At 49.1% G+C, this 14863-nt stretch overlaps 1 protein-coding gene and 1 pseudogene across 4 annotated transcripts in view; both read left to right on the top strand.

Annotated features, from left to right (window-relative positions):
- Positions 1-14863, top strand: part of NRP2 (neuropilin 2) — a 115027-nt gene that overhangs the window by 39015 nt on the left and 61149 nt on the right. For all 4 annotated transcript variants that reach the window (XM_032403885.1, XM_032403876.1, XM_032403894.1 and 1 more), the window contains exons 4-7: positions 1551-1781; positions 3214-3369; positions 5037-5206; positions 7065-7220. In XM_032403885.1, the coding sequence (XP_032259776.1) occupies positions 1551-1781; positions 3214-3369; positions 5037-5206; positions 7065-7220 (713 nt within the window). The remainder of the gene's footprint in view (positions 1-1550; positions 1782-3213; positions 3370-5036; positions 5207-7064; positions 7221-14863) is intronic.
- Positions 8684-8832, top strand: LOC116638409 (annotated as a pseudogene).

Below are 14863 nucleotides of genomic sequence, written 5' to 3'. Positions count from 1 at the left end.
GTGTTCAGAATCCTGAAAAGGTTAGTTCTCACCCCAGCTGTCGCGGGTCCCCACACTGCCAGGGCAGAGCGCTGGTTGCTGGTGGGAAGGGCAGAGGGGACGGATGGGCAGGTAGGGATGTTGGAATTTCCTGTCTGATGCTAAAGGAAGTTGCAGTCCCCCTTGTCCCACTTATTTACGTGGCACCTTTTCCAAGTCAGACCTGTGCACTTCCCAGAGAGCCATCATCAATAAAGAGCCCCGTGGAGGGGCCTGCTCCAGGAGCCGCCGATGAAGACATCGCTGCGGGCAAAGATCAGTGTATTGACATCACACAGTTCTATTTCAGCGGGATCCCCAGAGGACACTTCCTGCCAGTAAACACCTGGTTTATCGAGTATTTCTGTATTTTTTCTTCATGCTTAGAGTGCCTATTATCCTCCTCATAAATCCTGCTACCTTTTTTTAATTTTAAAATCAGAACGTAGTGAAATCAGTTGTGGTTGTCCGGCCTTCACATCCGCAGCATTGACTGGTATCACCTCTGGCCCGGGGCTGCTCCGTGGGCCCGTGGCCTGGGCTACAGTGTCCCTGGACCGGCCTGAGGCCCGCCGTGGGTGAAAACCCATGAGGGCCCTTTTAATGTGACTCCACCTAGAGGCATTCGCAGATCTGGTGGCTATAATCCTCTTAGAGCTCCCACTGCCGTCCAAGCCGCACGGGGATGCGACTGTGTGCCGCATTTAATAGGAACGCCTCCCCCGAGTCCCAAGAAAGCAGCCACAAGAGCTTCGGAGAGAAGCAAGGCCATCCCCACCACAAAGGGACCAGAAGCCTTCCAAATGTTAAGACACTGCCGCCTTTTTCCAAAGTTGCTGCTGCAGCGGCCCTTAACATCCCCAACGCCCTGCTGTGATCCACCAGCTACAAAAGTCGATTGTTAATTGTCTGGCCACTACAGAGCAGCTCGTTTTAATATAGTCATGACATGAATGAGACCCAAGCTCCCCTTTGCCCCTCCCCTGAGGCACCTTGGATCTTGGAGGGAGAAGGGGGCACTTAGTTGGCTCTGGTACAATAGGGGCTAGTGTTGAGGTCAGCAATAAATAAGGGGTAACATTGTTTTCCCTGCTGGCAATCAGCAAGCCTTCCTTAAGGATTGAAATAACTTACATTTCTGGAGCAAGCAGCTGAGTAATTGAGAAAGAAGACTCTGTTCCTCTTTTCAAGAGAATCTCTCTCTTTCTCCCTTTCTCTCTCTCTCTGAATCTCACACACACACTTCTTTCTGACCCCCCTCTACTCCCCAACTCCTCAATTGCTGCTCATCCTCTATTATGTAGAGCACGCCATCTCTCCTCCCCTAATTTCTCTCCTAAAGGGAGTCTGGCTTAAAGGCTTGAGACGTGGATGTGAAGAGTATGTTGCTTCAAGGGCCACTCCAGTGGAAACAAAAACCTTATGAGGAGGGGGATCGGGGCTCAAACATTTAACTAACCTGTGTGACAAAGGCAGCAAAGAAAGGCATCTTCTTCTCTTTCCGTAATGCTACAGTTCTCTTTTACACACAGGCTCCGAAGATTGTTCCAAAAACTTCACAAGCCCCAACGGGACCATTGAATCCCCTGGATTTCCCGAGAAGTACCCACACAACTTGGACTGCACCTTTACCATCCTGGCCAAACCCAAGATGGAGATCATCCTGCAGTTCCTGACCTTTGACCTGGAGCACGACCCTTTGCAGGTGGGAGAAGGAGACTGCAAATACGATTGGCTGGACATCTGGGACGGCATTCCGCATGGTGAGTGATGTCGCCGTGACGAGGCCCTTCTCAGTAGCTTCATCTTTGCCTATGAATTGCTTTGGTAACAATAAAAAGAGAGAACAAAGACTTCAAAGCTCCTTAGGGTTTGTGTATGACCCATGATGACTTTCTTTCTTATTCTTCACCAAGGATGATTTCAGAGAAATTGCAGAAAGGCAGTTTCCTTTCTTGGAAATATTTCTTTGGAGAAGGATAGGAGGAGACTGAGTAGATACTTGGTTGAAGATGAGAAAGCCTATGGGTAATGTTCTTTTCTGCCCCAGGTTGTCAGGATTTCCGTGGAAAGTGACTCCGTGACCACCCTCTCTGCCCAAATAGGATGCTAGAGCCAGACTGACTAAGTCTGGATCCTGGGTCTGCTATAAGGCAGCTCTGCAATCCTGGTCAGCTCACTTAAACCCTGTGTCCTATCCGTATAAATAAGCTGCTTTCATCATCATTATTATTACTATGACTTTACTATTATTAGAACAGTCATAGATGTCAAAAAGGTGTATCACCCAAGGCCCAGTGGAACTGGTACTTCTCAGGTGGAGACCAGCGTAGGTCTTTATAGTCAGTATTGGTGAGAAAACCAATCGTTCACTTTCGTAGTCAGCCTCAGCGTTTTGCCCCGTGAGGGAGGCTTGATGACTAAGCAGTTTCATTTCCTGAGAAGAGCATAAGACTAAGTCCGAAAACTTGGGTGTGAGTCTCAGCTCTGTTATTTCCTAGCCGTGTGAACGTGGAACAGTCATGTGACCTTCCCGAACCTCAGTTCATTTTTCTGTAAGACGGGCATTATCATGATAGCTTTCCCGCCCGTCCCCAGAACAGAGCGAGAGAAGAAAATGAGGCCAGGTCAGGGAAAACACAGTTGCCCCTTGAACAGGGAAAAAAGTACAGTTGCCCCTTGAACAACGCGGGGACTAAGAGGGCCAGTTGCCCATGCAGTCGAAAACCCACACATGATTTCTGACTCCCCAGAACTTAACTACTAATAGCCTACTGTTGACCGGAAGCCCGACCAATAGTATAAATAGTCCATGAACATATATTACGTATGTTATATGTATTATATACTGTATTCTTACAATAAAATAACCTCGAGAAAAGAAAGTGGTATTAAGAAAATCATAAGGAAGAGACAATACATTTACAGTACTGTATTTGTCAAAAAAAAAATCCATGTGTAAGTAGGTCCATGCACTTCAAACCTGTGTTGTTCAAGGGTCAATTGTACTTTTTAATGTACAGGAAAAATATTAGACATTGTTCTTAAAACCTATCTTTGGTCATTCTTTTATGCCAAGGCATACCCGAAGGGTGCTCTGTGGAGCGACTTGGTGATTGTGGCAAGGGTGAATGTATTGAAAATGGTGTTTGACATTTCCATTTCTACTGACCTGTCTTTGTCCTGCCTGTCCAGTTGGCCCTCTGATTGGCAAGTACTGTGGGACCAAAACACCCTCTGAACTCCGCTCGTCGACAGGGATCCTCTCCCTGACCTTTCACACGGACATGGCGGTGGCCAAGGATGGCTTCTCTGCACGCTACTACCTGGTTCACCAAGAGCCGCCAGAGAGTGAGTTGGCGAGTTGGGAACCTCTGTCCTGTCCTTCCATCAGGGCTATGAGATATACGGTGGAAAGAGGCTGGCCTTTGGGAGGAGAGGGAAATTCTCCAGAATTCTTAGTAACCTCTGAATTCCGGGAATGGGGGCTATATCCTCTTGCTAGGCAGAGATTAATAAGAGTCGAACCCATGTGGGCCAAGTACTCATTTCTCTAGAAAGTAAGTATGTGCACCAAGAATTAGTTATTCCCCGGGTAAGTCACAGGACCATCTCCCACTTCAGTTTTCTCATCTGTGAATGAAAGAGAGGTGAGTTAGGATATCTACATAGAGTCCCCACCCTGGGCTAACATTTTTTGAGTCTTCTCTCCCTCTCTAAGTCTCAGCGGCCATTGTCAGAAAACTGAACAATTTGTAAACCTCCTTCATATATGTATTTTACATTGAACATCTCTGGCCCTGGATAGAGTTTCTCTCACTAGACTGGTATATGCTTGGACTTCCACGTCATGCTTCAGTATACACAGTTTCCAAGCTTCTACCGTGTGCCAGGTACTGTGCAAAGCCTAAAGTGTAGCTCCGACCCCAGCTGTCCTGGAAATGCCCATCCTGAGTCTCCTGCTTCCATCCACATCTACTCTGAACTACATCTTCAGATCAGCTCCTCTAGGACACATGCTTCAGATGTGCTGCCATTTATACTTAGAGACCCTAGTGAGAACTTTAAGTCCCAAAGAAATACTTTAGGGAGGATTGGAGCCGGGGAAATCTTGCCATGCTTATAGACAGCTTACCATGTGCATACCCACAGACATGGCAGCCTGGCCTACTGGAAAGGCGATGGGTCTTCTTCTGGGTTTTGCTTTTGTTCTTCTTCAAAGAGCTCATGAAGATTGGGTGACAGGAAAACAGTATTACACATTTGCACCAAGTGCTGCAAATGGCCAGCGCAGTCACGGAGCTCAAGAATGGGTTTGATACCCGAGAAAATTGCTAGTCTCTGTCAGACGCCTGCACACGCAGGTACTGACCAGTGTCTGCAGTATCCGTGGGAAGGACAGCAGTCGAACTAATGGTGCGTAGCCAGAGTCAGTGACTTCCGGGTCCATTTGCCGAGGCACGTGGCACAGGGGAAGAGAGTGATGTGCCCGTGCTCAGGGAGAGATGTCCCAAAGACGGGTATTCACTGCTCTGTAATGTCGGTCTTCTGTGCCAGAACTCGAGACAGTTGAGTGAAAGAGAGAAGCAGAAGTGCCTCCTGGGTGTTTATGAAGAAGAAAGCGGGCTTCCCACGATGTATCAGCCCACCCAGATTGCCACGAGTCTATCACACGTTTACCTGTATTTCAATAACGGTGCATCTGGCGTCTGTGAGCATCCGTCGCCTGCAGCACCAACAGTTCTTATGCTTTAGATTGTATTTTTAATTTGTATGATGATTCTTATTTACCCACAGCCTGACTTCTTTTAGATCCAATTTAGTTTCTTTCAGACCCAGAGGGGTTGTCAAGCTCTATGACTTGGCAGAGTTGTTTTCAAAATGTGAGTGTATAATTAGGTCTTTAAGATGAGGGAGTTCTGCAAGGACTTGTCCCTAGAAGGCAGCAACATTTTGGGGGTCCCAGGAGTTTGAGGTTAAGAGACATAACTCTGCCTTTGACTCTCTCCCTTCCCCAGACTTCCAGTGCAATGTGCCTCTGGGAATGGAATCTGGCCGGATTGCTAATGAACAGATTAGTGCCTCATCTACCTACTCTGACGAAAGGTGGACACCTCAACAAAGCCGGCTCCATGGCGATGACAATGGCTGGACCCCCAACTTGGATTCCAGCAAGGAGTACCTCCAGGTACTTACTCCGATACCAGAGGGTGTGCCGAGTGGGAGTGTACCGGTGGGCGAGGGAGGTGGCTCGGCTGGAGTGGACAGAGGACACAAAGAAAATAAACACAGCATACTCGAGAGCTCCATTCATTCATCCATCCAAACACCCACATGTACCAGGCACAAATAGACTCAGCCAGGCGCTGTGCTAACTGCTGGGATAAAATGATGATAAGACAGATACTGCCACCCCTTGTGAAGATTACCAGGCCTTGGAGAAGTTGTTTGGCCTGGGTGCTGTTTGCCTCTTAGTATAGATATCCAAGGAACATTCTATAAACAGTTCCAGATCTTCCTCATTCTTGGCACAGGGAGGCATCAGAGACGTGGTCGGGGGAGGGCTTTTTCCTGAGGGCAGACTTGTTGAGTTGCTAGCTGAGCATGGCAGCTTCTCATGATCTTTGCTGTTTGGAGGGAGCCCTGCCAGGAAGGTTTTTCACATAGCTATCAGAAGAACACATGGGAAAATGTCACTACCGGGAATGAAGCTCTAGTTGCCCAGATGCTCTGCAGCGTCTATTCAGACTATTGTTTGCTTTCGTTCTGAATAAGACTTGCAGTGTATGTTGAATAACCCCCCCCCCAAAACTATAGACTGGTCCGGTTCTCATCTCCGGGGAAGAGCGAGCTGCTAGGTCCACGCTAGGGCAATGACTGCTTTTATGACACACATCGGACAGCCTTGTGACCCATTGACAAGCCGGTCCTAGTTCTGATGTGACCCGATGACCTCTGCTCTGAGAAGGACATGGCAGAGCAGACAACAGGACAGGGACAAGTACCACTTAGAAACTTCCAGGGAGTCCACAGAGGTCCTAACAGCACAACCCTAAGGCCATTTGTCACTATCTCTTCTCTGCTGCTCCAAAAACCCTTCTCATCCTTCCTGCAAAGCTTCCAGAACGTTCTCTTTTATAATCAGTGTTCCACAGATTCTACTTCTTATTTTTGGTCCTCAACCCTAAGCTTTCTCGTATGGCCTCCAGCTGTTATCGTGTGCACATACAGTACGGCATGCTTCTTTTGAATTGCGTAATACGCCGAGCACATATCAAGTACCAATAAATGCTTCCTGAATCAAATTTGGCCAGTGAGCGCTGGCTAAATTTTGATCACACAGAGGTTGCCGTTAAGAAACACTGCGGCCAGCAAAGGAATGACATCCAGCAATTTCCAAATGGGTTTGGTGTTGTGGGAAGAGAGGTGCCTTAAAATGTGGGTCATCTTCCTCATCGAGCCAAAGGTCGGGACTTGGTGCATAAGCCTAATTGCTTGGGCAGACTCTGGATGCCCTTTGACCCTTTAGTGACCTGAGGGACTAAATACACAATGGAGTGAGGGACCGAGGGGAGGGGAGGCGAGGCAGCCCTGAGCTGAGACGTTGCAACTAGGGCATCATAAGTGAATTGGCTTGGACTGGACTGGAGTGGGGTGGAGTGGATTTAGCCATTGTTTCTTTAAACAGCATCTGCTTTTACTATGCAGGGCAGGCTGTAGTTCAAAAAGAAGAGGTCACAGTTCTAGATGTTCGAGGATCCCTTTAAGATAAACTGAATACTGTCCGTTCAAATTTGCAAAAAAAGAGAAAAAAAGAACAATCATCCAGGTACAATTTCAAAGGTGTCCAATTTAGGGCCAGATAAGTTGAGTTTGACCATCCAGTCTGGAATTGCAGACTGGTACTGATCCCTCTGATTCTGGTGGATCACAGACACGAGTCGTAAGCTAAGTACGACAGTTCTGTCCTTGGAAGGAAAAGCAAGAGGTTGCTGCCCTCCTGTCAGGAGCCGTGGGTCCCTTATTCCTCCTCCCCTCTTCCTCAGGTGGACCTGCGCTTTCTAACCATGCTCACAGCCATTGCAACGCAGGGAGCGATTTCCAGGGAAACGCAGAATGGCTACTATGTCAAATCCTACAAGCTGGAGGTCAGCACTAACGGGGAAGACTGGATGGTGTACCGGCATGGCAAAAACCACAAGGTAAACCCATTTCCCTCCCCGCCTCGCAGGCACGTTGGGGCGTTGGGGTGTGCGGGAGTCTGGGGACGGGAGGAGCTGCCAGGCGACCCCACAGAGGGGAGGAGGCCTTGTTCGGTGAGGCTCGAATAATTGATGGAGGCATGGGAGGCGGTGGCCCTGAAAATATTCTTTCTTATGCTAAAGCGATTGGAAAACACAGTTTCTCCGACAGCCTGGCTTCTGTGGCGTGTGGCATTGCAGAGCGAGCGAGCGAGCGAGCGAGCGCGAGCTTGCAGAGTGCTCTCTGACTGCAAATGAAGGAGAAAATGTGTCCCCAGTCCGCGCCTGCCCGTACAGGATTCATTGAGCATTTATGGCCTGAGTCCCTTCCACATGCTGGGTTAACAATCACAAAACCACATGAAACTGTGGTTCAGGAGTTACCGAGGTCTAGAAATGAAAGGGCACAAATCCTGGGAGGAAATCACAATGTCCTGAAGAAGAAAGAGGACAATAAATAATGAGGAGAAATTCAGTTTGTCGGGGATGGGATCTGAACTGGCAATCATGCTTGGCAGCAAGGCATTGAACTCTGCCGGCTGGTGCCCTCAGTGTCTGTGGTCCTCGGAGGTGTGTCCGTGCGGGTGACGCAGGGCTTCTGTTGTACACATGGATGAATGTGGGGCGCTTGGCTTTCGTAGGACACGCGGCATCCTGGCGGTGAGCAGGCCTGGGGCCGGCTCCGCCAATCCTGGTTATGGGGTGCGCTCGGCACATGCGGGGCTCATTGGGAACGGCTGGTGGTCTCGCCCGGGCAGGGGACGATCTCTGTCATGCGTTGGCTCTCCGCTCTGGGAGGACAGTGCCCATCCTTCCCTGAATGGAAGCGGGGACAGGCAAAGGGACTCTCCCCTTTCGTGCTCCCTTTCTGCCAGGGCCCCTGGCCTGTCGAGCTGCGAATTATCAAAACGGGACGCATGTGACCAACCCAAGAGAGGCCAGAGATCTTTTCCAAACATGGCCTCCTCGGCTCCTGCCACTGCCCCGAGGTTGCTTGCCCTCGCTGCCGAGACTGGAAATGTTGGACGGAGAAGGTGCAGAACTGTGATGTCGGCACTGATTCACTCAGGAAGTGTGAGTTTTTAAAGCAGTGGATTTTTTTTTTTATTATTATTACTAAAATCGCCATAGTAACATGGCACCATTCATCTGGAAATCACAGCTTCTGGATATTACCAGGTATCTCTCTCTCTCTCTGTCTCTGTCTCTCTCACACACACACACATACACACAATTTCTTCATTTCACAGACCAAGAAAGTGAGGTATTTAGCAGTTAAAAGACCTCCCCACCTTGACATGGTCAACCAGGTCTGGCTTCTCCTTGACTTCTTTTGTTTCAGTTGCAAATATCGCTTGGAAAGGGCAAGGCTGAGTTGGCCCTGGATGCTCTGGGCAAGGGACTGAGTCCTCATCCCCCTGACGAGCTTGGCGCAGTGGCAGTATCGTAGCCGATGAGGTTTATCCGAGGCGCGATTATTGCTAATTGAAAACTCATCCCCCTGACACTTTCCCATGCCTTCTCTCCTCACCCACCCTTTTCAGTACGAAACTGGTAGAAGCTGACAGCTCAGCCAGGCAGGCGAGGGCCAGCGCTGAGTAGGAGTGGGTCCTGGGGGAGAAGAAGGAGGCTCACCTGACTGCCTCCCTGTGCAGGCTCAATGACTAAGCAGCACTGGCCAGAGGGATCCTGTAGCATAAGCTGATTTTAAAAGCACGCAGATGGACTGGGATGCTATTTAAAACACTATTTGTAGGAAATCTGCTTTTGGAAATACCTTAGCACTGCACATTTTGACAGAATGCTGTCCTCCCTGGCTTTATCCCTGGTATTCGTTCTGCAGGGAAGATATTCCTGGGAACTGAATTTAGCTTGCTGGGCTCCTTTGGAATCATTCTCAACTTTTTCATATTGGATATATCATTCTCTCTCTCTCCCTCTCTTTCACCTCCCCTTCTCACCCTTGGCTAGATTTCTTTCCGCAGGAGCCAAAGGGTAATTTCATTTTTGTTTTGTTGTCGTTGTTTGGCTTTTTAGTGAATCAGTCCTGCCCGCATAAAAAGCACTGGGCAGAGGAAAAAACCCTTTCTCTCCCCCATTAGATATTCATTCTCTGACTACCTAGAAGGAGGCAGGAGAACCGTAAGGCCTGCCAATTAGGCGTTGGCCCCTCCCCTCGCTGCCTTGCCCCACTGCGGGTGCGGTGGGCGACGAGGGAGACCTGCCCTTCCGCCCCTCCGGGGGTGATCTCCGCTCCGGTGGAAATAGTTGAGTGAACCGTGCCGAATAGATTTGTCAGGTCTGCTGCAGTTTGATTTGCTGCCACGAAGGGGAGGTGGCTAAGGAGGGGAGTTGGGGGCAGGGGAGGGGCGGGGAGAGGCTTCGTCCGTGCCGCGTCTATAACGGCCGCTACCACTGAGCTTCTCTCTGTAGCCACCGGCGGGTGGGCGCCGTGCCAAGCTAACTGGGGCTAGGTGGTGGGCTTGCAAGCACCATTCAGACAGCAGGACCTGTGAGCAAAGCAGAGCAGAGGTAGAGGCGGCCGCGTGCTCCGCTCTGCGGTGCAGGGGGAGGGTTTGCAGATGCAAATCCGTGCACAGGGTGTGAAGAGGGGATGGTGATGTTTGGGGCAGAAATGCGGGAACTTGATTTCAATTCCCTGGTCACTGTCAACACCAGTGCTATGTACCAAAGACCAGGGAATTGGGGAAATCGGAGAAAAACAAGATTAATGAGTGCTGAAGGTGGTGGGCGATGGCTATGCTGTTTCCTTGCAATACAGGGTTTACGCCGTGGACCCAGGCTGGGCTGAGGCAAAGCCTGGGCCTACGGGGGAATGACTTCTTGTGGCCAGGAAGTGAGGAAGACTAAGGAGCTCTTTTCCAGCTTCCCCCAGCCTGTGAGCAGCCTCTTCTTCATCTCTTTCTACCTAACAGGTCATGGTGAGGTTGCCGCTGACGGAGGCATTTGACTATCGTGGGGGGTATTGCAAGCATCCTCCTGGCAAAACACGGCCCATTTACACAGGCCACACATCCCCAAACCCTTATCCAATTACACATGCCATAAATATGGAACCTATGATTTTCCTATAGGGTGGGCCCTCCTTATGCATATTTATGGCGTAACCACAAGGCAGAGCGCTTGTCCGCCTGATGGAGCCCATATCCAGCCCATGTGCTCCCTTAGATTATACAAATTGCTTCACATATATATCTTCAGAAACCACAAGCAGAAAACTACTGCTTTCGGTTTCACCAGCCATATTAATAACACCCCTAGCATAGACATGGTGTTGTAAATACAGTATTAGAAGGTTCACGTATGTGTCTATAATTATGGGCACAGTTATGTACACACAAGCCACAGGAAGGGCAGGGAGAAAAATGGCAGTAGCTGGAGGCTCGAGGCCTTGGCCAGGACCCCGCTCACCTCTGAATGGCTAGCTCTGTGGGTGTACACTGGATGGAACATGGCCAAGACTAGTGTCAGGATGGGGGACAGAGGCCATTGCCCTTATATGTCTAGGCAAAAGGCCTTGTCTTCATTTCTCCCTTATTTGGTAAACGTGGGCATCTCCTTGTTGACATAGCCCTGGTTACCTTGCTGTTAGTCACAGTGCTGTTGGCTGTTCTGATGTATTTGGAAGAAATTTGGGCTCAAAGAGAGAGTCTGTGGAGGTGCTAAATATATCTTGATGGCCAGATTGAGGATGGGAGGGTGAGGACAGGGATGAGGTCCAAGAGTTTTCAGAATTACCCTGTAATGAGTGGCAGAAATGTGCTAAATAAGCTCATCCCATTAAGGCAGTGGTGGCCTCCAAGGGGCTCAGAGAACCTCCAGGTACCACCTCATTGGCTTCAGAATGGAACAGAGTTTCAAAGACTGGAATTGAAGCTCTTAGAGACAGTAATTTGCCCCGGGGACAGGGGAACTGTGGAGTCCCCTTGAAAGGCACCTGGTCACAGGGCTTTGATCTCCAGGAAGATGTTCCCGAAATCTGATCCAGGCCTTGCTGTCATCTCACATCCAGAGGGAAGCCGGCTTTCTAGATCTTCAGTCTAGGGGTCTAGAGGCGTGCATTTTCCTGGAGAGCCTCCATCGTTGTGGAGACCCAAGGGCAAAGCTGTGCTCAGACAGCATGGATTAGCGTGCCCGGCTCATCAGTTTGGAGTTCGGATTCCTAGAATCCCGAGGATGTAGAGCTGAGAGAAGTTGCTTCGCGTTTGATTTGGCCACGTCCCTTCAAAACACATACACACCCCACTTCAAAACATTCTCTGTCCTATATTTATTTTCTAAATTAAAACAAAACACTTTGAAAGCCATTGGAGAATTTAGAACCCTCCTCGAAATTATCAGAGACTTAGGAGGAGAGAGAACAGTGTCAGAAAACCAAACCCCCCAAGTCAGTCAGCTAACAGAACCATGTGGCGTCTATTTTCAGATCTTCTTAGAGGATGCATCGTGTGACCCTGGAAATTTCTCCTAATAGCTCCGTGCTTCAGTGTTTCCGCCTCTGCCCAAACAGAATGGTGCTCTAGCTTGTGTTGGCAGGGCACCTTGGGATCTGTAGATGGAAGGCTCTCTGCAGATATAATTAATGTATTAGACCCACAAAGCTCTTCTTGAGCAGAAGCAAGTTATCAATTTAAAAAGTAACAAGGCCCCATGGGATATTTATCTGCCTCTTTTAAAATCATAGGTCTGGAAGGGACCTGATAAGTCATCCAGACCTCTCTCTGCATCTGATGGGTCCTGCACTCAAGCTGCCTCAGATAAACATTACCCTTCTCAGTTTCATTCTTCTGTTAGGGATGCAATTATTCCTCCAATTAATAACTTAGAGTTTCCAAAAAGTACTGTGTTTTTGTTTGTTGTTTTTTTTTTTTTTTTTTACCTTCTGGTGGATGACTGGTTTTCCCCTATCCTTTTCATTGCAGTTTTGTTGACTATATATAAGATTACAACAGTGACTCAAGCTGTCAGCTGGGAATGGGCATCAGACTTCAGAAGTCATGCATCTGATTGCATCATCAAACTGGGGTTCTATATATTCCAAAGAGAGCCAATGCCCTTTTGAAATTCATATCCCCCAGTTTTTCTGCCCCCCTCAGTTATAACTAAGAAGAATCCAGGGCCCTAGGTAATTAAGTTTGTCCCTTATCCATTTGCCATGGGATGAGCTCAGACCTTTAGCCTCTCCACTTAGGAAGCCCAAGGGAAAATGTCATTATACATAAGCTTGGAACCTTTTCTCTCTCAGGCTCCCATGGCTGGCTTCACCCAACTCCCATGGGTGCCAAATCGTCTCTGGGAGCTGAGGCCAGCCTCCCTGGCGCTACGGCCTCGATGCCAAATTCCCAGTGCTTTCCATCTCACGGCTGTGCACTGAGGCCAGTAGGACAGGGCAAGTGAGCAGGGGATGTCAAAGGACACAGTGATCTTGCTTCGGCTGCAAACACTCTCTTTGCCCTCACTCCAGCATTCCTAGATGAGCCCTGGGGTGAACACATCACCATTTCCCTGCTCTGTGATTGGCTGAGATTGCACCAAAGAGGAATGCAGATGGCAGATAGGCTCAGGAACCTTACTCCCTGTACCCTTTTGCTCCCCCTTCTGCCCACCTGCAAGTTAGAGGTGCCTTCTCAAAAAATGTGACGATGTCACAAGAGGTTTTCAGTATGGAGAACCCTGCCAACCCGGTGAGAACATCTGTGTTTCTCCCCCGACCTTTACAGAAGGACATTGGCCATTCCCTTCCAGTGTTCTGATGTCCCATCCCTCCTCCAGCCCCGAATCCCTGAGCTTCCCTCCCCTCTCCTCCTCTGCTCTCCTCCCTGGTGCTTTTCTGTCTCCAGTCCCGAAACCCTAATCCTGTTAGTATGCTATGTTCCAGGGCTCTACGTCTCAATGGGGTAACATAATCCCGCAGTAAATCTAACGGGTCCCACAAGGCACACACAGATGGGATGTGCACATCCCACCCACCTCCACCGGCCTCCCCCGCCCTACACCCCATGACACGTTCCTGCTCCTGTCTCCTCCGCATCAGCAGAACTGCTTGATGACAAAAACAGCCCTCAGTAAAGGGGCAGGAGACAGGAGGGCATCATGGTCAGAAATGAGCATTTGGTGGTTAGGGAACTTTCTCTGCCCTACCCCCATTCTCACCCTACCTTAAGTTCCCCCCCACTGCTCTCTCTCATATATGTATATGTATACACATATATATGAGACACAGCCCTTCTGACTCTGTGTCTGGCTAAGTTCCCACATCCACTAGAATGAAAGCAGCTTTAAAAGAATTTTTTTATAGTCTTTAAGGAGGAGTTTTAAGAGAGAAATGTCAGGGCCATGATTTACAAAAAAGAAAAAAAAAAATGTCCATTACCTTAACATCATTTTCCCCACGTGCAACGCACCCCTACCCTGCCCCCCACCCCTTGCCTGTTTGGTGCAACAAATTAATTAAACAGGATGGCGTCCATTGATTAATAATTTAGTTTTATGTATGGACGCAATAGCTGGTTTTAGAGAAAATGCCGGGGAAGGGGGTGGGGGAGAGAGGACAGGCATTTGGTTCTGCAATAAGGATGAATCAGTTCAATTGTTTCTGAGAGAAATTTTTAAAATGTGCTATTGGTTTCCCCAGTTTCTGCCCTCTGTTCTGCTACCTCTCTTTTCTACCTGCTTTGTTCTCCTCCTCCTTGAATGTTTGTGCCAAGTAGATCGAAAAGGAGAACTTTGGATGCAATGAAACATTTATTAGTGGAGAGAAATATTTATTTAAAAAAAAAAAAGAAAAGGAAGAAGACCGTCTCCTGCACAATTTCTACCTCAGGGCTCCAGCACTATATTGTCTTTGAAAAATTTCCTGCTTTCTTTGCAGTCCCTGGAGCTGGCCACGTTCAGATATTTACAGCAAAATAGGAATAAACCGTAGGTCACACCATAGGTAATGAAGAGACAGGCGTGTGCAGACTGCATTCCGAAGCCCTACTCAAATGGGAGGCGGTGCACATAATGAGAGCCTGCATCTGTCGGGTGAAGGGCCCGCCTGGTGGAGGAAGCTTACATATAGCCAGCTCCCACCACGAGCCTGCGCCGCAGCTCTGTGCCGAGGAGCTCAAAGACCGTGACGGACATGGAGCGTCCGCACCATCCTGGGCACCTAGATGCTGATGGCAGGGATTACTGGTGTACAGGAGAGGAACTTGGGCTTGGCGGCAAACCCCCCCTGCCCAGAGGCCTCCGAGGTAGGCAGGCCAACACTCAGTGCTAGAGTCACTGCATGTTCTTTTTTTTTTAAAGATTTTATTTATTTATTTGACAGAGAGAGACACAGCGAGAGAGGGAACACAAACAGGGGGAGTGGGAGAGGGAGAAGCAGGCTTCCCGCGGAGCAGGGAGCCCGATGTGGGACTCGATCCCAGGACCCTGGGATCATGACCTGAGCCGAAGGCAGACGCTTAATGACTGAGCCACCCAGGCGCCCGAGTCACTGCATATTCTTCCAAGAAGACTTAAGGACAGGGCGACAGGGACGGGTGGCTGTGACAAGAAATGGGGTGGAAAAATAGAGAGAAGATGACCTCAAAGCC

This window comes from Phoca vitulina, unplaced genomic scaffold, assembly GCF_004348235.1.
Source record: "Phoca vitulina isolate PV1807 unplaced genomic scaffold, GSC_HSeal_1.0 scaffold1, whole genome shotgun sequence".
Lineage (NCBI taxonomy): Eukaryota > Metazoa > Chordata > Mammalia > Carnivora > Phocidae > Phoca > Phoca vitulina.
Note: the sequence above shows the minus strand (reverse complement) of the source record. Positions and strands in the feature narration are given on the sequence as shown.